Consider the following 23,202-nt stretch of genomic DNA (forward strand, 5'->3'; position numbering starts at 1 on the left):
GTCTCTTTTACTGCCCTCAGTAACTCTTGGAAGCAGATAAATTATGATCTACTATTTATAGATGAAGAAGCACATCCAGTGGGATTAAGTAACTTGTCTAGGATCACAGAGCCAGTCCCTGGTAGAGACCTACACAGACATCTGATGCTGAAGCCAGTACTCTTACAAACCTCTTGAATATGAGTTGAGTCATAATTGCCCCGAGTGAACTGAATATTACTTAAAAACTTTTTAAAACAAAATGCCTGGTATTAGATGGGTCATTTGGCACTTTTGTCTTTTTCATAGGAGTAGACTGTAGACTACTCCACCTTTCCAAATGAGAATTTTTTTCTACTACTATAAATTGAAGTGTTGTGTGATAGAAAAGATACAAAACGCTTAGGTATGTTAACTTAGTAAGTAAAACTGTATTTACAAGTTATCTTTCTTATTGTTAGATAACAAAAATACAAGGATTACCTTTTTTTTTTTTTTTTTTTTTTTTGTGACAGGGTCTTGCTCTGTCTCCCAGGCTGGAATGCAGTGGCAAGAACATGGCTCACTGCAGCCTTGACCTCCTGGGCCCAAGATATCCTCCCACCTCAGCCTCCTGAGTAGTTGGGACCATAGGTGCATGCCACCACACCTGGCTAATTTTTTAATTCTGAAGAGATGGGGTCTTGCCTTATTGCCCAGGCTGGTCTTGAACTCTTGCAAGACCAAGCAATCTTCTTTCCCCAGCCTCCTGGGTAGCGGGGATTACAGCAACCTTCCCACCTTGACCTCCCAAGGTCTTGGGATTATAGATGTGAGCCACTGTGCTAGGCTGGATTATCTATTTTTTAAAACTTTTAATATAATTTTTGATGTTTATTTATTTATTTATTATACTTTAAGTTCTGGGATACATGTGCAGAATGTGCAGGTTTGTTACGTAGGTATACAGGTGCCATGGTGGTTGGCTGCACCCATCAACCCGTCATCTAGATTTTAAGTCCCGCATGCATTAGGTATTTGTCCTAATGCTCTTCCTTCCCTCGCGCCCCACCCCCTGACAGGGCCGGTGTTTGATGTTATCTATTCTTAATTCAGATGAGTTTATTATGTTATTTCGTTGATGAAGTAGTGACAAAGGAAAATGCTTTAAGTTGTGATAATAGGCTGGGTGCAGTGGCTCATGCCTATAATCCCAGCACTGTGGGAGGCTGAGGCAGGCAGATTGCCTGAGGTTGGGAGTTCAAGACCAGCCTGACCAGCATGGAGAAACCCTGTCTCTACTAAAAATACAAAATTACCTGGGTGTGGTGGCACATGCCTGTAATCCCAGCTACTTGGGAGGCTGAGGCAGGAGAATCGCTTGAACCTGGGAGGTGGAGGTTGTGGTGAGCCGAGATTGTGCCATTGCACTCCTGGGTAACAAAAGAGAAACTCTGTCTCAAAAAAAAAAAAAAAAAAAAGTTAGGATAATCATAGTATCTATTACATAAGGTTGAAGTGAAGATTAAATAAGAAAATGCATATAAAGGCCTTAGCACAGTATCTTACAGACAACAAATGCCCAATATTATCTTATAGTAGCAGTCAATGACTGTTGGCTTTGACTACTAATATGCCTCTGAATTCAAGAAAAAAACTTTACGAGGAACCCTAGTGCAGGCAGCCTTACTTAAAGTGTACCTAGACTAATTCCTGTGGATTGATGCAAAAACAGGGTAGCGTTAAAGGTGTCCTAAAGGATTTATATCACTCAAATGTCTATAAAATCCAATGGATGGCCATGGTGATGCCAATGACTATGGGGACTTTACACAAGACATCGTTCCAGTTGTGCCTCAGTGTTGCCCTGAACTTGGATCTTTCCAGTGGAAATCAAATTTCTTCAAGTGCCTGGAAAGCATGTGTCACACAGATGCCTGTTTACCTGGAAGGTGCTTCCTAGCAGTGACTTAGCCTTCCCAGGAGATATATTTAAGCTGCTCTTAACAGCTGGTATGCTCTTCTGAGGCTTCACCGTAATTACTGAAGTAAATGGCATGCAACATATTTGGCATGTATTTTCCAGATAATGTACATTTCCCTGCCATCCTTATGGAAACCAATTAGTGATGAAACTGAAAAAGGAAATCTAATAATGAGCTTCTTTTTCATTTAGAATGCTTTTAGGCCTCCTGCTACTAACAGCTCCAAAAATATTTTGAGATTTTCAGCTCTTACGTGATTTTTTTTTTTCAGTAGCAGAGTCTTGTATGCTTCTTTTTTATTTGAATAAATTTATGGGGTACAGGCATAATTTTATGGTGTTTTGGGTAATTGGGTAATACCATGGATAAATGGCATAGTGATGAAATTAGGGCTTTTAGGGTATCCATCACTCAAATAACATGCATTGTACCCATTAAGTAATTGCTCATCATCCACCACCCACCCTTACCCTTCCGAATCTCCATTGTCTATTATTCCACAATCTACATCCATATGTACACATTATTTAGCTCCCATTTATAAGTGAGAACATGTGCTATTTGTCTTTCTGTGTCTGGCTTGTTCCACGTAGGATAATGGACTCTAGTTCCATTCATGTTGCTGCAGAAGATATAATGCTATTTTTTATGGCTGAATCGTATTCCGTTGTGTATATGTACCACATTTTCTTTATCCAGTTCTCCATTGATGGGCACTTTGGTTGATTCCTTATCTTTGCTATTGTGAATAGTGCAATGATAAACGTGTGAAGGCAAATATCCTTTGATATACTGATTTCCTTTCGGTTGGGTAGATACCCCAGTAGTGGGATTGCTAGATCAAATGTTAGTTTTATTTTTAGTTCTTTGAGAAATCTCCATACTATTTCCCATAGTGGCTATACTAATTGACATTCCCATCAACAGTGTATAAGAGTTCTCTTTTTTCTGTATCCTTGCCAACATCTGTTATTTTTTGTCTTTTTAACAATAGCCATTCTGGCTGGTGTAAGATGATGTCTCATTTTGGTTTTAAATTGCATTTCTTTGATTATTAATGACGTTGAGCATTCTTTTTTCACATGCCTGTAGGCCATTTGTATGCCTTCTGTTGAAAATTATCTATTCATGTCCTTTGCCCACTTTTAAATAGAATTGTTTTTGTTGTTGTTGAGTTCCTTATAAATTCTGGATATCAGTCCCCTGTTATATATATGATTTTGCAAATATTTTCTCTTATTCTGCAGGTTGACTGTTCACTCTGTTGACTACTTCTTTTGCTGTGCAGAAGCTTTTTAGTTTGATTAAGCTTCTTATAATTAAAATTTTAATACTTTTTTGTGTTTTGGAGAAATGTGCCCTTAAATGAAAAGGGGACAGGCTTTGGGTTCAGATAGAGTCAAGTTCTAATTTGGGCTCTACCATTTACTAATTGCTTATCTCCTTAACTTCTCAGGGACTCAGCTTTCTCATCTGTAAATTGAAAATGACAGTATGTTTTTTACCATAGGAATGATAGTGTTGATGGCACAAGTAATGTGAAGCACCTAGTGTAGTTTCTGAAAGGTAGTCATTAAATAACAGTTATGATTCTATTTCACTTCAGCATGAATTATAGTTCAATTAAAATACTACTTTGGGTTTACGCCTTTATAAGTTGAACCTTTGAGATACTGCCTGCTTTGGAAAAATTGATTTTACAAATAAATTTTCTTTTTATGCAAATAGTCTTTTGATTTCCATGCATAATTTTATTCTACGTAGTTAACATGTTAAAACTATAAACTTTATAGAGAAATGGCTTTTTCAGATATGCATCTAAACAAAAATTTACCCATACTTCTGTGGTTTAGAGTCATAGCTTAAATAATTATAACTACCTTACGGGTGAAAATTAAAATAAACAATGTATGCAAACATTTTGCTGATACTTGGAACACAGTAAATGCTTAATAAAAGACTGCCATGGTTTATTATAATGGTCGGCAAACTTTTTATATAAAGGGTCAGATAGTAAATATCTTCAGCTTTGTGGGCTGTACCACGTCTGCTGCAGTCGCTCAACTCTGCTGTTTTGGTGTAAGTAGCCATACACAATACATAAATGAATCCATGTAGCTGTTTTCTAATAAAACTGTATTTACCAGATCTGCTGGTAGTTTGTTAACCCTTGACTTGTTATAATAGTTTGGCCTATAAGAAGTCATCTTGAAGTACTAGACAGATCAATCTTACAGAAAATGGGAGGGCTGCTTTACAAATACTGTCCTGTACATACATTCCTCAGAGATTATTGATGTTCAGGATGTGTGAGGTGCCCCTGCAAAAAATGATATAGACATAAGAACAAATAAAACAAATCCATTAACCTGTAAAGGCCTCCTTCAAGTTAAAAAATACTGATTTGTCCTAAGTATATACAAAGATAGTACATTTGATGGCTGGAGCATTGGTAGCTGAATACTATAGAGGTACTACTAATTCCCAAAGATATGTTTAATTTTTTGCTTATTTTAATACGGATTCAATTAGGAAAACCTGAAAATAAGAAAAGTTATAAGGAAAGCACCAAAAAAACCCCATTGTAATTTCACTAACCTGAGCTAACAACTTTTAACACATGGATGTGTTTCCTTCTAGTCTATTTTGTTTTTTTTAATGGTTCTTTGGAAGCATATTTTACAGACCATGTTTACCTACTCTAAGTATACAACTCAGTGATGTAAATATATAGAGTTGTGCAACCACTTCCAGAATCCACTTTTAGATCTCTGGTCCTTCCTTTTATTCCTGACATAAAATTGACATAAAATAAACTGTACGTAATTAAATATACAATTTGAAAAGGTTTAACACATATATGCACACACACACACCCCCATACATATATATAAATATGCAATAGTCCCTCATTGTCTGCAGGGAATACCCCTCAATGCATGCCTAAAACCTCATATAGATCTGAACACTATATATACTGTCTTTTTCTATGTATACATACCTATAACAAAGTTTAATTTATAAATTAGTCACAGTAGATTAACAACAAAAATAATAAAATGGAACAATTGCAAGAATATACTATAGTAAAATTTATGTGAATGTGGTCTCTCTCTCAAAATATCTTATTGTACTTTACTCACCCTTCTTGTGGTGATGTGAGATAATAAAATGTCTATGTGATGAGATGAAGGGAGATGAATGACGTAGGCACAGTTGACAGTTGTGGACAGTTGACCTTCTAACGACACTCAGAGGAAGGACCATCTGCTTCTGGCATCCAGTCATGACGACGTCGATGACTGGATGTCAGGAGCAGATGATGTTGATGACTAACGTGTGGGAAGCGTAGACAGCGTCAGGACGCGGGACAAAGGGAGGATTCACATCCCCGGTGGGGACAGAGCTGAACAATGTGAAATTTCACCAGGCTACTCAGAACGGCGTGCAATTTAAAACTTAAGAATTGTTGATTTCTGGAATTTTCCATTTAATATTTTTGGACTGCAGTTGGCTGTGGGTAACTAATACATCAGAAAGTGAAACCAAGAGTAAGTGGGGACTACTACTACCACCACGACCACACACACACACACACACCCCCCCACACACCCACCCGAGTGAAGCCATCACCACAATCAAGATGGCAAACGGATCCAGATCCAACATTGCCAAGAGCGTTCTTGGGCCTGTTTTAAATCTCTCCTTCTGCCTGGCCTCCTCAGTCCCTGGGTAACACTGTTCTGGTTTCTTATTACTATGGGATAGTTCACATTTTCTAGAATTTCATAAATTGAATCATCCAGTGTGTACTCTTTTATGTCTGCTTTCTTTCACTCAACATAATTATTTTGAGATTTCTCCACATTTCAGCAAGTATCGATAGTTCATTTCTTTGTATTGCTAAGTAATATTCCATTGTATGACCATACTACAATTCATTATCCCTTCATCTCTAGACAGATGTTTTCGATGTTTCCAGTTTTTCACTACTACAAATAAGGCTTCTATGAACATTTGTATGGACATATGTTTTTATTTCTTTTGTGATCATACCTGGGCATGGAATGGTTGAATCGTGTGATATGTATATGTTCGACTCCATAAGACACTACTGAAATGTTCTCCAAAGTGGTTGTACCAATTTTACATTCCCACCAGCAGGGTATGACATTCTAGTTTGCATCACATCCTCCAGAACACTTGGTATGGTCTGTCTTTTTAATTTTAACCATTCAAATAGGTGTTTAGTGGTATTTCACTGTGGTTTTAATTTGCACTTTTCTGATGACTAATGATGCTGAATCTCTTTCATGTGCTTATTTTCCATTTATGTATATTTTTTGGTAAAGTACCTGTTCAGAAATATTTTCTATGATTATTTCCTGCTAGATGTTTTTTTTTTTTCCTTTCTGTGGTTTGTTTCTTGTTTTGAGACAGGGTCTCACTCTGTCATTCAGGCTGGAGTGCAGTGGCATGATCACGGCTCACTGCAGCCTCAAACCCCTGGACTGAAGTGATACTCTCACTTCAGCCTCCCGAGTAGCTGGGACTACAGGTGCATGTCATCACGCTCAGCTAATTTTTGTATTTTTTGTAGAGATGGGTTCTTGCTATGATGCCCAGGCTGGTCCTGAACTGAGCTCAAGCAATCCGCCAGCCTTGGCCTTGCAAAGTGCTGAGATGACAGGTCTCAGCACCCAGCCCAGTCTTTTTTTGAAGGTTTATATAATCATGACCACATTATTAAAAAAATTTTGTATCCTTCATTTTCACTTAAATTTAAAAATAAATATTTCTTCAAGCTATAAAAACTCTTCATAAACATTAAAATTAATAGCCACACTGTGTCTCAAAATTTAGTTAACAATTACTTTATTATTAATGTTGTTTCTATTGTATACATAATATATTGATAAATGTTACTATGACATATATATGTGTGTGTATATATATGTGTGTGTGTGTGTGTGTGTGTGTGTGTGTGTGTATATATATATATATATATATATATATATATGGGAATTACTGTCCAAAAGTTGGATCGTATAACTTTGTACCAGCAGTGGATTAGAATAACTAACTCACTGATTTTGTTTCTGCACTGAGTGTTATTTCAGTCTTTGTGAGTTTATTAAATTAGAATTGTGTCTCAGTGTTTGCAGCTTTTTTTCTTTTTCTTTTTCTTTTTTGAGATGGGATCTTGGTCACCCAGGCTGGATTGCAGTGGCTCAATCATGGCAAACTGCAGCCTAGTCTGCTGGGCTGGAGCCATCTTCCTGCCTCAACCTCCCAAGTAGCTGGGACTACAGGCATGCACCACCACACCTGGCTAATTTAAAATTTTTTTTTGTAGAGAACTAGGTCTCACTATGTTGCCCAGGTTGGTGTCCAACTCCTGAGCTCAAATGATCTTCCCACCGTGGCCTCCCAAAGTGCTAGGAGTATAAGCATGAGCCACTGTGTCCAGCTGCAGCTTCTATTTCTTTGATAACTTGTGAGGTTAAAGTTTTTCATGAGTTCATTTATGTTTTGGTAAGTCTCGTCCATTTTCTGTTTGTGTTCTAAGGGGATTCATTCTTAACTTTTTATGAAAATTGTTTTGCTCCAAAATATACTTTTAAAAATTTGGCCTAATATTTTTCATGCCTTCCTGATAACCCCCTGTGCTCCTTCTTGAGGATCTGATGAAGTGTATAGACAGTGGTCACTCACAGGTGTTTTTTTTTATTATTATACTTTAAGTTCTAGAGTACATGTGCACAACGTGCAGGTTTGTTACATATAGATACATGTGCCAATCTGATGTTTTAAAGCCACAGCACATTAAACCTGTTCCCCTTCCATACCCCAGATGCTAATTAAGCATAAGTGGCTGCTGCTTATACATTTGTATGTTCCCTTTTAGGGAACACATTATTCTCTAAATAATTTTCAAATTACTTTGAAAATATTTCTAAAGGAAGTTAGTGAATTTCAACCAACGATTTCTCTCTATGGCAGCGAGGAGAAAGCTCTCCAAATCTACTGAAACTCTCTTCCCCTCTCATTTGTGACCTGAGGTGCTCTCTGGATGTTTCAGCAAAGTGATAGACTATTCCCTGACTGCCATGGCAGCTGTTCTTTTGCTGTCAGGCCTGTGTCAAAATAACGGAATCACTTAAAATAAAAAAATTGCTGCTCAAAATAACTGAGATCAAAGGCCTCTTATCTGCCTGTGCTTGTGAGTGGAAGGAATGAGTTGGAATAATTTTCTTTAAATACAGTGCTCTGGTGCTTTAAAGTACTTTGGCTATTTTTCAGGGAATATGCAGGTTGAAAGAGAGTTGGTATCACTGTTGCGGTATCGTGGTGATGCGCGTGGATTGTTCTTCATGTCCTTTTGTTATCTGCAGTGCTGTGTCACCAAACGCATACAAGAGGGTGGCCTCCTATCATTATGCCGCACAACAGGGTTAATAGCCATTTGAGGACTCAGACATGTGCATAAAATGTTTTTCTGTGGCACCATCCTGGGTGCAGTCCCAGACCCTGAAACTGGACCTATATTAAGCTTGTAACCTTAAACCGCTGTGGGCACAGTTCTCAGCAGGGTTCACTGCCGTGTGTGGCAGCTGAGAAAGTGGGTTACACACCAGAGGGAATATGGGGGAGCCATGGGCAATCAGCAGTGAGCTGGGGGTGGGGTGTGACTTGGAATCAGAGGGTGATAATTTAGAGACCAAGTTCAAATTGGTCAAAGGGAACAGTAAATCCAGGTCAGTTATAAGGAGACTCTGAGAACCCAGCAAACCCACTTGGAGATGGTGGTGGCCTGTGGAGGGCCTGGAGAAGGCATGAGTCAGGGATCTGTGACTGTAAACCATAGGAACCAACTCTGTAAATCAAGGACTCTATTGGGGTGGGATTGGGGGAGGTATAGATGCTCGCTGTGACAGGGCAGCCCTGAGGGTCTAGCACCAGGAGCCTATGGATGACTCTTCAAGGCTCTGCTGTAAGGACAAAGCTGCAGCTGCTTCTGTGATTTCACCCAACATTCAAAGTCCATGTCTTCATCCCTTCTCCATTCAGTAAAGGCTTATTAGTGCTTACAATCAGCACTGCTTAGGCACTGATAATGCATCAGTGAGAAAAACAGTCCTTGTTCTCAATGAGCTGACATTCAAGTGGTAGAGGCAGATAATGAACAAATATATATAAGTATGCAGTGCAATGATACGCACCTTGATGAAAACTGCAGCAGGGTGGGTGACAGCGGGATGGAAGCAGGTGGCAGGTGCCATGTGTAGATGTATGGAACATTGTGGCTTCTGTAAGGGATAATATTTGGGCAGAGATCTGGAAGAAGTAAGGGAGTGAGTGAGCCATGGGCATCTGGGGGAAGATCTTCCAGGGAGAAGGGCATCTGAGTGGCCTGGGTTGGTCACCTGTCTTCTGATGAATCATGGAGGATGGGGCCTCATGAATGATGGGCTATCAGAACTGTGTGCAATAAGGGTGGCCCCCACCACAGTTGAGGGTGGTCATTCTTTCACTGAATTCTGCCCCAAAACAGAGAGAATGAATGAGAAGGGGAATTGTGTCCACTTCCAAGATATGGGGACAGCAGGAATGAGGTGGACAGAGAGGCCTTGGACAGCCTCTGGTACTCTGGACTCTCAACTGCATCCCAATGACTGGTGCAAAAGCAGAGAGGGAAGAGGGAAGAGGAAAGATACAAGGGTTCAGGAGTCCCAAAGACGAGTGCCCGGACTTCCCGTTCTAGATGCTGGAGTCTGCTCTCAATAGCACAGTGGACGTGACTTGTTATTCTCCTGTCTTCTGAGAAACAACAGAAAACCATTTCCAAATGCCATTACGTGGTAGGGGAAGCCAGTTCTGTGCTACCATCACTCTCTAGGGCACTCAGAGAAGAGGGGCTGGCAACCTGCACACAGCTGTGTATGCATCGAGGCCCCAAGATGGGAGTAGGGTGCAGGTGGTGGTGGTCACTCTTCTCTGCCTCTCCCTGAGTGTGATCAGGTTGCAATTCCCTGAATATACCATGCACTTTCAAATCTGTGGGCCTTTGCCCACGTGTGCTGCTCAGCCTTTAGTGTCCAGGGTCCATGAAGCCTTCTCTGTCCTCCCTCCCCAACTAATTACAATGCATCATTCCTTTCCCACAGTCCACAGCATATTATTGGTGCTTGTTGCATCTATTCACTGAACCTTGGATCATAATGAGTTTTACATGTTTCTTTCTTGGAAGAAAATGCATCAGTTTGATTCACCTTTGCAATGACCCCTCCCTGTCCCAGGGCCTTGCATCACAGAGTGCATGGATGAGTGGATGATCTCTGAACTTACATGTGAATCCTTATTCAACCTTTTAGGGCATGAGGCCAGGAAGGAGGTGACTCTGCAGCCCTACATGATGCTGGTTTTGACTGGGTCCCTCAGTTTCCCAGGTCCAGGAAGGCCCATGTCTGCCTGGCTGACCACTGTTAGGAACTCCAGAATCATTTCTTCTCCTTCTTCCTTTCCTTTCCTTTCCTTTCCTTTCCTTTCCTTTCCTTTCCTTTCCTTTCCTTTCCTTTCCTTTCCTTTCCTTTCCTTTCCTTCTCCTTCCCTTCCCTTTTCTTCTCCCTCCCTTCCCTTCCCTTTTCTTCTCCCTCCCTTTCCTTCCCTTTTCTTCTCCCTTTCCTTTCCTTTCCTTTCCTTTCCTTTCCTTTCCTTTCCTTTCCTTTCCTTTCCTTTCCTTTCCTTTCCTTTCTCCTCCCTCCCTCCTTTTTCTCTTTTCTTTTCTTTTCTCTCTCTCTGTCACCCAGGCTGAAGTGCAGTGGTGCAATTATAGCTCACTGCAGCCTCAATCCCCATCACCCCATGGGCTGGAGGGATCCTTCCACTTCAGCCTCCCAAGTAGCTGGGACTAGAGGCATGTGCCATCACACCTGGCTAATTTTTAATTTTTTTGTAGAGACGAAGTCTCACTACGTTGCCCAGGGTGGTCTTCAACTCCTGGACTCAAGTGATCCTCCTGCCTTGACCTCCCAGAGTGCTGGGATTATATGCCAGAATCATTTCCTGTGATTCAGGGGCATAGGTTTCCAGGCAGGTTGAATTATTTAATATAGATTGTAGAGTTCAGAGAGTTGGTCCCCGAGGTTGCAGCTGACTCCATGGAACAACCCTGTTTGAGATAATCCCTGATGCAGCCTTGTTGGGTTTTTGTGGTGAAGAGGGAGGAGCGTCTCTGAATTCTGCCAGGAATGGGGCGGCAGCCTTGATAAGTGGTGAAGTAGCTCCCGGAGCATGTTGCAGGGTGCAATTTCTCCCCATCTCTGGAGCAGCCATTGGGAAGGTCAACCCATAGGACCCTCCCCAGGGCCAGGCTGGAGCTGAATAAAGAGCCCTCTGGCTCGTCTTAGTGTCAGCAGTTATTCATCAGAGAACTTGGATTAGAACTCACATTTCTCATTACTGGATAATGTGAGAGAGCAAGCATAGGTTCCAGCTAATCCAACATGCCATGTGCTGAGTGAGCTTGAGTCCTGGAGAGAATGAACTCTAAGCCTCTCAGGCTACCATCCTTCACCCACTGGACGAGCCCGAGGGGCAGCTGGGGCAGCAGCGACAGAGACCTCTGGGCGAGGTATGCCCAGAAGAGGTGTGATGCTGCACCCAGCTTCTCATGAGCAATCACCAAAACTGATCACAAAATAAGCACCGCATAAGAGAAGAGTAAGATAAACACTGTTAAAGGAGATAATGTAAGAAGACTAAAAAGGAAAGAAAAACCATTCAACACTAAAAATAAGGTAAAATTAAGGAATATAACAAAGGTTTAAAGTTCTAAAATCAAGATCATTGCTACAAATAAATTTAGCCTCATACGAACAGCACTAAAAAAGTAGGCAAACTTAAAAGTATGAGAGAGAGAAAGTAAGAACACATTCAAAAGAAAAACATGAAAGTTAATTTTTAAAATATAACACCCCAGGAAAATGTTTTAAAAGATAAAATACATTTAAAATGATGTAAGATCAGGTGGGGTGTGGTGGTTCACACCTGTAATCCCAGCACTTTGGGAGGGTGAGGTGGGCAGATCACTTGAGGTCAGAAGTTCAAGAGCAGCCTGGCCAACATGGTGAAACCTCATCTCTAGTAAAAATGCAAAATTAGCTGGGCGTGGTGGCGGGAGCCTGTAATCCCAGCTACTCAGGAGGCTGAGGCAGGAGAATCACTTGAACCCAGGAGGCGGAAGTCACAGTGAGCCAAGGTTGCACCACTGCACTCCAGCCTGGGTGACAAGAGTGAAACTCCATCTAAAATAAAATAAAATAAAAAAGTAAGATCAAAAGCTAAAAGTGAAAGAGAGATTAGAGTATAATAAAGGTGAAATCTGCAGAAGAAAGTTAAAAATGTGGGGTAAATGGGATTAAAAATAGCAGTTAATGTGCTTTAATGTCAAAAGCAGAAGTGATCATAGAATAAGGGGAAGAGTCATTTAAGAAGAAAATTAAATACAAGTTCTGGTAAGGTCCAGGAGCTTGGGGAAGATCAGTGCAGGAAATACTGTGGGGGGTGGGCAGCGAGGAGGCAGCTAGGAAGCTGTAGCAGGGCCAGGCTTCTCGAGAGCCGCCTCTCGACTGGGGCAGCTGTGAGGTCCGAGGCCAGGGTGAGCTGGGGAGCTGGCTTCCCCTTGTGGAAGGTGGCCTTTTTGGAAGGGTCTGAAAAGATCAGAAACCCTTCCCATCATAAGTGGCTTCTTAACTCCACGAAAGTACACAGCTGAGCTGGGAATGATTTACAATGATACACAATCAATGATTTGTAAATCAATGATTTACAATGATTGTGTATATGTGGGTGGGTGTCGCAATCTTTACGTTGGGATCTGCTTCACTGAAAAAATTTAACTAACTAATTAATTAATTATAAAATAATAAAGACGGAGTCTCACTCTGTTGCCCAGGCTAGTCTTGAACTCGTGGGCTCAAGTGATCCTCCCACTTCGGCCTCCCGAAGTATTGGGATTCCAGGTGTGAGATACCGTGCCCGGCCGGGATCTAGTTCTTTGCAGCATATGCATAATAAAGCTTCAAATAGGTCATACAATCTTCAGAGCAATAATCTCAGCTAGATATTTGTAACAGCATAAACCTGGCATCCATAGGGGAGTATTCTATGAAGTATGAGATAACCACATCATGAGGTACCATTTAGACACAGCAAATGTTATAGAAGAATACTTACTGACATAGAAAAAGCTTGAGATAGTTACACGAAAAAACAGAACTATAGAACAATAATTACTGTGTAATTCTAACTATTCAAACAGTTTATACAGTAGATGAACATATGAATAGTACAAAATATTTATTACTATTGTTAATATGGTATTATTTGGGTAGTAGAGATTATGCTGATTTTTTAAAATTATTTTTTGTGCTCTTGAGAGTTCTCCCTAAATGAATCCATCTTATATTTAGTAATCATTAGGAAAAACCCTAAAGTTTAATTTAAAATAATTATAGAAACAGGCATAGACATGCACGTGTTCAACTCCAGAAAGATACCTTGCACTGGCCCTTCTGCAAGGAAAGAGAGGCTGGATGTTCTCTTTCCCAACTCCCATCTCCCCAGCCTGTCACAAAAACCAGTTCCTGAATCAAAAATAGTGACTCCAGAAGAGATAACTTATTAAGATAACCTAAAGGTGTTAAGTATGTCATGTATTAAGTAATGTATGTATGTGATCTACACAAAATTAATATTTAATAATATTTATTAGAGAACGAGTAGGTAATTGTTCAACATAAAAATCCAACTTAGTATTTTTTTCAATGTTTATTATATTAAGCATGTTACATGCATCATCTTATTAGGGCTCAGAGAGAGTAACTTTTGACAAGGCACAGGTGTGGGCGCGGGGCTCTGATCTGATCTGAGGATGTTCACTTCAGTGCTTCCTGTGTCAATAGTTCAGTATTTTAGGTTTTGGGGCAGATTCAGAAAAGTGTGATTCATGTTGCCTGCCCTCAAAGTCTGTCTAACCTAGCTGGAAAGATGAAAAAAAGTGATGAATGGGTATGTAGTGATAATACAACAACATAATACAGTGGGCAGTGCAGATAATACTTGATGTGAGCCCCTAGGACAGACATTCCTGTGGCCTGTGTGGGTCAGGCGAGGCCTCAGTGAAGCACTGGGCTTTCAAGGATGGGGAGTGTAGCCCATGTGGGTCACTGAGCTAGCTCTAGGTCGAGTGTACATAGGATGTTCTGGAGAAAGAATGACCATGCGACCAGCAGACTCTGGGGACTCAGTCAAGCCTGAAGGGATGGTACCACAAGATGCCAGTTTGCTGACTGAGTGAACGAGGTGGAAGCACAGTCAGGAGAGAAATCATGTCCGAGGCCGAGGGAGGCAGGCTGTGGTCAAAGTGAGGACAGACATGTTAGATGAGCAGTGAAGTGATAGCAAGAGAAGGGAAAGAGGAATGATATGGTTGCAGGTGGGTCGGTATCTGCTAGGGACTGAATTATGTCCCCCAAGGATTCATATGTCGAAGCCTTGACCTCCAGTATGATTGTATGTGGAGAGGGAGCCTCTAGGGAGGTTGTTAAGGTGAGATGAGGTCATGTGCCTGGTCCCTAATCTATAAGGTCCTTATAAGAATAGGAAGAGACGCCAGAATGCTCTCTCCCTGTTCGTGTAGGGAGAGGAGGACACAGCAAGAAGGTAGCCATCCACAAGCCAGGAAGAGAGACCTCCTCAGAAGGCAGTGCTGATGGCACCTTGATCTTAGACTCCACCCTCTTAAACTGAGGAAACCAATGTCAGTTTCTTAAGCCACCCAGTGTGTGGTATTTTGTCATGGCAGCCTGAGATGACCAACACAGTCTAAATCTATATAAGTTTAAGTCTGTGACTATGGGCAAATAACGAAATAACAGGCATTCCTTTGATGTGTAACCTGTACATCTTGCCAAGGTTGGGAGGAGGTACATCCAGACAAAGGTGGAATCAGAGATATAGGATAAGAAATAAGGGGTATGGTCATTCTTTTGATCATGGTATGTAATCAATCCATAAAAAATTCATATTGAATGCCTCCCATGTCCAAAGAGGCTAGGTCTTACTCTGTTGCACAGGCTGGAGTGCAGTGGAATGATCATGACTCATGCAGCCTTGACCTCCCAAACTCAGGTGATCCTCCCACTTCAGCCGGGACTACAGGTGTGTGCCACCATGCCTGGCTAGTATTTGTATTTTTGGTGGAGATGGGGTTTCGCCGTGTTGGTCAGGCTGGTCTCCAACTCCTGACCTCATGATCCACCTGCCTTGGCCTCCCAAAGTGCTGGGATTACAGGCATGAGTCACCGTGCCCGGCCTAAAATGGCTTATTCTTATATAGCCTGTGTGCCAGGCATTCCACATGCTTTACAGGTATTAACTCCTTTCATGCCTAGGATAACCCTGTGAGTCAATACTTCTACCATCTCAGCTTTACAGATGAGGAAAAGGGCTCAGAGAGCTTAAACAACTTGCTCAAGGTCCTAAGATTGTTGAGAATTGGAGTTGAGATTTGAACACATGATTTTGGAGTCTGTGCTTTATCCACTATGTAGTACTATGTAGGATGTGATTCCTGCTGTCAATGATGCAGAGCTTCTTGAAAAGATATGAGATAACTATTTGACAGGATAAATAGAAATAAAAAGTAGGGCACATTTAATCTCAAATAAATGGAATGATTTAGCGTGCTCTCAGAGGGGAGTGGGCACTCCATTGCCTGTGAGATAATCCAATGGGGTGCAGGAAGGGCAGATTGGAGCTTCTATTTATATTTATATTACTGGTTCATTGAATTCAAATGAAGTTTGAACTGAAGTTCAAACTTCCAAGTTCTTCATCAAAAGAGAAAATCAATGACGGTGTAATCAGATCTGATGGGACACGGTCAAAAAACATGAATTTATCAACTTCACCACATGAAATATGGGTTGATAGCTGCTGTTCTTAGCTAAGATGTCGGGATCTGGTGTACACTGAGGAAGAATTTCATCATGACATCTACTGTTATTCATGACAGTAGAGTGTTCACTGGCTGCATGGGAGCAGTGAGAGTAACGAGCGTGTGAGTGCAGAGGGCTGTGTGCCTCCTCCACGTGTGGGGCACTGGGGACACAGCAGTGAGCACCACTGACAAGCATCTCTTGAGGAGCTTATGCTCCAGTTGGAGAAGACAGATGATAAGCAAGATGGACAAAGGAAATATGTAGTGTTAGGTGGTGATATATACTAAGGAGAAAAATAAAGCGGGAAAAGGGGTGGTAAGAATTGGGGAAAGAGTCTTTAATTTTTGAATAAGGTGGCCACGTCAGGAGTCAGTGAGAAGGAACTGTTTGAGTAACTACCTGGAGGGAGTGAGTGAAGGAACCGTGTGGCCATGTGGCGGGGAAGAGCATTCAAAACACACACACACACGTACATACACGCATGCATACACACACAAACACACACACGTGCACATAGAGCAACTGCTAAGACCCTAAGGCGGAGATGTGCCTGGAAGGTTAAAGAACGAAGAGACCAGTATGACTGGAGCCTAGGGAACAGGGAGTGATGAGAGACGAAGTGGGGAGGTAAAGGAGAGGCTGCAAATGTGTCGGCAGGTCCCTGTAGCTACACGTGGGTTTCGGACTGAGAGTGGGATGGGAAGGCACTGGAGGGTGTGAGCCAAGAAGTGACATGATCTGGCTCATGTTTCTAGAGGATATTAAGGCTGCTGTGTTGAAATACATTGTAGGGAAGTAAGGGCAGAAGCCAGGAGACCAGCTGGAAGGCCTAGGGTAATTTTCCAGATGAGCCTGGACCAGAGTATTAGCTATGGAGGTGAGAAGAAGGAGCTGGATGCTGGATATAATTTGATGGGAGAACCAACAGGATTTACTGATGCATTTGAAGTGAGCTGTGAGAGAGAGACTGATAGTACCTACACATCACACAGAAAACGCTTCCATTCGAGATTAATACTTAAAACCTTTTACTTCTAGAGATGCATAAGGGAGTGTGAAGGCTGCTAGAATAGACAAAAAAGAGTCTACAGGGATTCTGAGGAGAAAGGCCATTCAGAGGAGGACAGTCAGGGGTGGACTTGATTGGACCTTGAAGAATGGGTAGGATCCAGAGAGTTGGAAAGTCCCAGGCAGGGTATGGTGAGGTCAGCAAAGGAAGGGACCTGGTTCCTCCTAGGCCTGTGCTGATCATGGAGCCTGGAGTACAGGCTTTAGATCTTACAGTTTTAAGATAGAATGGTAGCAGGAGGCCAGTTTGTCCGGCACTTGAACTCCAGGTGGGGCAGTTTAGAACTTTACCTTCAGTCAGTAGGAATGACTGGGAGTTTTTGACTGGGGGAGTTGAGTGGTACGGGTTGGCTTCAACAATTTGCTTCTCTTGTAAGCTCTGACTGAGAACCATTGGTTAATATATATAATATATATAATACACACACAGAGTAATATACATATACACACATTCTTATATAACTGTAATATATAGTTATATATTCATATGTATACATATATAATTGCGATATACAGTAATTATACACATATACACATATATGTAAGTGTATATGTATGCATATGTGTGCCGTGTGTGTGTATATATGTATCTAAATACACACAGGCACACATATACATGCATATACATACACAGGCACACATATACATACATATATACACACACAGGCACACAGATATATATGGGAATGATTCCATTGGACTTGCTTGCTATATAATAGAAATAAATGTTTCTGGTTACACTGACAAATTTTAAAAAGCTTTATCTATATTTTAGGGAGTAGTTAGGGTTTTTTTTGGTGAATGCTATTTAATGAATTTTCCTCTCACTGGATAATTGTGTGTCTGGCCAATACACATCCTGCACAATTCCGTTTGCCACTCCAAGATGTTATCCTCAGGTGCCCCGGCATAAACAGTATGGCGGAAATACCCTTTTCCCTGTCTGTGTTTGTAAGATAGCCTCTTTCATGCCAGAAGAACTATTTTGGGAGAATGATTCATGTCACATTTTGGCCTCATTACAGTTTTAAGTTGTAAATGATGCCGGTTTGCCTGGAGGTGTAAACATAAGTGTTATCTTCATATGCATATGGGAATACCTGTAACAGAAAAAGTACTTTCTATTCTTGAGTTACAGTCTAGGTTATAAACAAAGAGATTAACAAGATCTTTATCAAAATTCTAATTTTATTGATGAGAATCATACTTCCGAAAGAGTACCAGTTACCTGTGGCTCTGCCTCCATTTTCCATTTCCAATCACAGATGGAGAGTCAAAGAACTTAATGTCTTATTGTTATGAGCAGATGATTCTATAAAATAAACACTGTGCTTTCTCTTTTGAAATAGTGTGAAAAGTGAGAGCAGGTGTTAAATTACTGTCTTGCTGTTTGTGGTTAAAAGTAACAGGAGGTACAAAAATCATTCAAAGTGTATTTAGGTGTGAATGATAAAGTAAGGTGAAGCCATTCTAATTATTCCAGTTTGCTTTCTGGTAACTTTAAAGGATATGGCAAAGCTTCCTTATTTACTCAGTGGTTAACAATGTATGACGACATTGGAAATGAGGAACACTTAACATCTGAGTTCATTACCAGGCCTTGTACACAACAGTGCCATAAAAGTGTTTATTGGCTGGGTGTGGTGACTCACATCTGTAATCCCAGCACTTTGGGAGGCTGAGGTGGGTGTATCACGAGGTCAGGAGTTCGCGACCAGCCTGGCCAACATGGTGAAACTCTGTCTCTACTAAAAGTACAAAAATTAGCCCAGCACGATGGCAGGCTCCTGTAATCCCAGCTACTGGGGAGGCTGAGGCAGGATAATCGCTTGAACCAGGGCGGCAGAGGTTACAGTGAGCCAAGATCACGCCACTGCACTCCAGCCTGGGCGACAAAGAATCCGTATCAAAAAAAAAAAAAAAAAATAAAAGTGTTTATTGATTTGTCCCCAGATAACTGAGTTCAAATAGGAAAAAATTAGGTTTGGAATGTGGCTAGATTTTTCTATGATTCTCAAGGAATTACATACTCTATCTTAAAATTTTAAAATTGACAAAATATTACTTATTTTATAATTTTAAATTATAAAAGTGAAAATTGAAAAACAAAAAATTAAAGGAATGCTAATGGATTTGTTGTTGTTTGCTATACATCCTTTTTTTTTTTTTTTTTTTTTTTTTTGGCGTCTTGCTCAGTTTCCCAGCCTGGAGTGCAGTGGTGTGATCTTGCCTCACTACAATCTCTGCACACTAAGTTCAAGTGATTTTCCCACCTCGGCCTCCCGCGTAGCTGGGATTACAGGTGCACATCACCATGCCCAGCTGATTTTTGTATTTTTAGTAGAAATGGGGTTTCACCATGTTGGCCAGGCTGGTCTCAAACTCCTGACCTCAAGTGATCCACCTGCCTCAGCCTCCCAAAGTTCTGGGATTACAGGCGTGAGCCACTGCACCTGGCCTGTTTTTTTTTTTTTTTTTTTTTTTGAGATGGAGTTTCGCTCTTGTTGCCCAGGCTGGAGTGTGATGGCGTCATCTTGGCTCTCTGCAACCTCCACCTCCCAGGTTCAAGCGATTCTCCTGCCTCAGCCTCCCAAGTAGCTAGGAGTACAGGCATGTGCCACCACAGTGGCTAATTTTGTATTTTTAGTAGAGATGGGGTTTCACCATATTAGCCAGGTTGCTCTCGAACTCCTGACCTCAGGTGATCCACCAGCCTTGGCCTCCCAAAGTGTTGGGATTACAGGCGTGAGCCACTGTGCCTGGCCTATATGCACATTTTGATGGCAAGTTTTTTGGATACAGTGACAACCTTTTTGATTCACTGACAGTGAGACATACTCTCCCCACTCCCTTGGGCATGTGCTTTAAAAAATTATTTTCTGGTTCATCTGTGGTTGGTGCTTTCCATTTGGAACTTTTGACCCATGCCATTTAGGCAGATTTATTCATATTTGAATAAGATTCTTCAATTAACAGTAAACCAAATGCATTGTAACATCTTATTTAATTCTAAAGTGGTGGTTTGAAAAAATATTAGCAATTTGAGGACACTTAAGCAGTTTTGTCAATTCAGCTGAATCCAGCCTCATAGCAAAATCTGGCCTTGAATTCCCCCATCCTGCTAGAATCTTCTAACTATGATGAGTGACACCTACTTTTTTCTTTTTTTTTCTTTATGTTAGACATAAAAAAAAGTCTTCTCTTGGTTATTCAGTGACTGCCTCATTAACTAGCCTGGGTCTCTACTTCTAGAAATTAGAATTTAGTGGTTCTGGAGTGGGGCCCAAACACCTATATTAAAAAACAGGGCCGGGTGCCGTGGCTCATGCCTGTAATCCTAGTACTTTGGGAGGCCAAGGTGGGTGGATCATGAGGTTAGGAGATCGAGACCATCCTGGCTAACACGGTGAAATCCTGTCTCTAAAAACACACAAAACTGGCCGGGCGTGGTGGCGGGCGCCTGTAGTCCCAGCTATTCGGGAGGCTGAGGAAGGAGAATGGCTTGAACCCGGGAGGCGGAGCTTGCAGTGAGCTGAGATCCAGCCACTGCACTCCAGCCTGGGCGACAGAGCGAGACCGTCTCAAAAAACAAACAAAGAAACAAACAAAACAAAAGCCACCAAAAAAGCTCTCCCAATGATTCTGATGCTCTAAGAGGACAATGGGTAAATAAAGGGCAAGCTTCAAAACCAAGATGTAAACATGGACACAAATCTCCGAAGGTCCCCTTTTTTGAAAGTTAACTGTATTGAACTGTGACGTGTCTATGGTATGACAGTGAAATGAGAGAACTCCTAACATGTAATGAAACGTTGCTGTATTTCACATTTCCCCTTCTGTCTTCTCAGCCATCATGTATGTCATGGGAGCACTTGGCCCTGCAGTGGGATATTTATTAGGTGGACTTCTTATTGGTTTTTATGTTGATCCCAGAAATCCTGTTCACCTTGACCAGAATGACCCTCGTTTCATTGGAAACTGGTAAGTTCTGTTCTCTAATTTTTAAATTTCACTTCTTACTAACGATAGTTAAAATAATAGTACATTTGTATTTAAAATTTTTCCAATAGGGAGACAAAAAATAGCTGAAACGTGTCTGGGAAGGGGTGACAGGCAGGATAATAACATCCCAAAGAAAGCTACATCCTAATCCCCAGAACCTATGAATATGTTATCTTACATGGCAAAAGGGACATTACAAATGTGATTAAGGACTCTGAGATTATTTTAGATGACCTGGGTGGGCCCAACGTAATCAAAGGAAAGAGCGAGGCAGGAGGGCAAGAATCAGAGAAGGAGATTTGCTGATTGAAGCACAGGTTGGAGTGATGTGCCTTGAAGATGGAGGAAGGGGCTGCGAGCAAAGAATGCAGGTGGACTCTAGAAGCTGGAAAAGCAAGGAAATGGGCTCTTCCCCAGCCTCCAGAAGGCACGCAGCCCTTTCAGCCATTTTACACTTCTGACCTCCACAACTGTCACATGAATCAGATTGTGTTCCTGAAGCCACTTCTTATAGCAGGGAGCTTATACAGAGGGTTTGGGGACACTGGCTTAATCCGCATTCTTCAGGTTTGGGGTGCTTCCTTTATAGCAGAGTGAAGGAAAAGGACTGCTGTGGCTGTGTGGGGACTTTCCTGCTGACTTTAATCATACCTTTCAGTATCTTTTCTGTGCCTTAAAAAAATACATTGTTTTCACTTTCTTATTGTATTTGTGTGTCTGCTTTACAACCCTCTCCCACTGCCTGGAATGCCAGTCCTGCTTTTCCATTGTCACACTCTCAGTGACCCTTTTTTCTTGCTAATATTTTGTTTCCTCACGTGTGCTAGAGATTTAACTGCTTTCTCACTTCCTAAGACTTAACTGTCTTGCAAAATAAGTGATGCTTAGGACTCAGAATGAGAACTTCAACTTTGGATGTTATGTTATTTATCCAAATAACAGAGTCGTGTTTGAGTTCTTGCAGTCCTCAACTTGAACATAATAAGTTATTTTTTACAATTGCAAGCACTAACTGAAAATATTGGTGTCCTGAATTCATTTCATGTGGGTTAGCAATATATATACACTGATAAGGCATTTTCACTTTATAGTTAATGCTTCAGTATTAGAAAAGATACGTGCCAAGTAATTACTCACTTTTTTTTGGAACATAGATGCACATGGAGAAAGTAATTACTTTCTAGAGTGTCTTAGAGTACTTTGTTTTCTCTGTGTTTCATTACATGATAATAACATTGTAACTCTGAGGTTGGTAGGAATAATGTTTAACACTATTGATTTTCAAAACAGCTAACAGATACCAGTTGTTACACACACTTCCTATTTTCATAAGTAATGCTCTTTGAAGTTGGAAGTGTTATGTCTGGTAGAATTTTTAAATCATACAGAAAGGAGTTCCCCTGTCAGCGTTAGGGAAGTAACACAGGAGTTTTAAGTTCTTGACTCATAGTGAAATTTCTGGTCTTGTCTGTTTTCTTTCCAGTTCTGAAATAAATCAGAGTAGAGACTTTTTTCATTGTCAGAAAACCAGATTAATTAACTCTATTTATGAACATCCAGCATATGTTCTGTGTTCTATTTAGAGGTCCTTAAGGAGGGCACAGTGACAGGGAAACATCTGGAGGGAAAGATGGGGAGAACCAACTCGGGTAGGGAGAAGGAGGGAAGGCAGGAGCTTTAGTCTTACCAGTGCTTTATGCTGTCTTTTGAACTGTTTTTAGGAGACGTTAGTCCAGTTGGCAGCAAAATTGAGAGATGAGAGCTGGGTATGGTGGCTCATGCCTGTAATCCCAACACTTTTGGAGGCCGAGGCAGGTGGATCACTTGAAGGTCACGAGTTTGAGATCACCCTGGCCAACGTGGCGAGCCTCCATCTCTACTAAAAATACAAAAAATTAGCCAGGTGTGGTGGCGCATGCCTGTAGTCCCAGCTACTCGAGAGGCTGAGGCAGGAGAATCGCTTGAAGCTGGGAGGCGGAGGTTGCAGTGAGCTGAGATCGTGCCGTTGCACTCCAGCCTGAGTGACAGAGTGAGACTCTATCTCAAAATAAATAAATAATAAATAAATAAAATTGAGAGATGAAGAGTGTATGACCCTGAAGCCATATTCCCCTGGGTTTAAACCCTAGTCTGCCACCTAATACCTATGTGACCTTGGGGAAGTTACTCTGTGCCTCAGTTTT

General features: G+C 41.3%; 1 protein-coding gene across 2 annotated transcripts in view; it reads left to right on the forward strand.

The window, feature by feature from the left end:
* Positions 1-23,202, forward strand: part of SLCO5A1 (solute carrier organic anion transporter family member 5A1) — a 159,784-nt gene that overhangs the window by 46,385 nt on the left and 90,197 nt on the right. For both annotated transcript variants that reach the window (XM_050801551.1, XM_050801552.1), the window contains exon 3: positions 20,866-20,998. In XM_050801551.1, coding sequence (XP_050657508.1) covers positions 20,866-20,998 — 133 coding nt within the window. The remainder of the gene's footprint in view (positions 1-20,865; positions 20,999-23,202) is intronic.

This window comes from Macaca thibetana, chromosome 8 (assembly GCF_024542745.1).
Source record: "Macaca thibetana thibetana isolate TM-01 chromosome 8, ASM2454274v1, whole genome shotgun sequence".
Taxonomy (NCBI): domain Eukaryota; kingdom Metazoa; phylum Chordata; class Mammalia; order Primates; family Cercopithecidae; genus Macaca; species Macaca thibetana.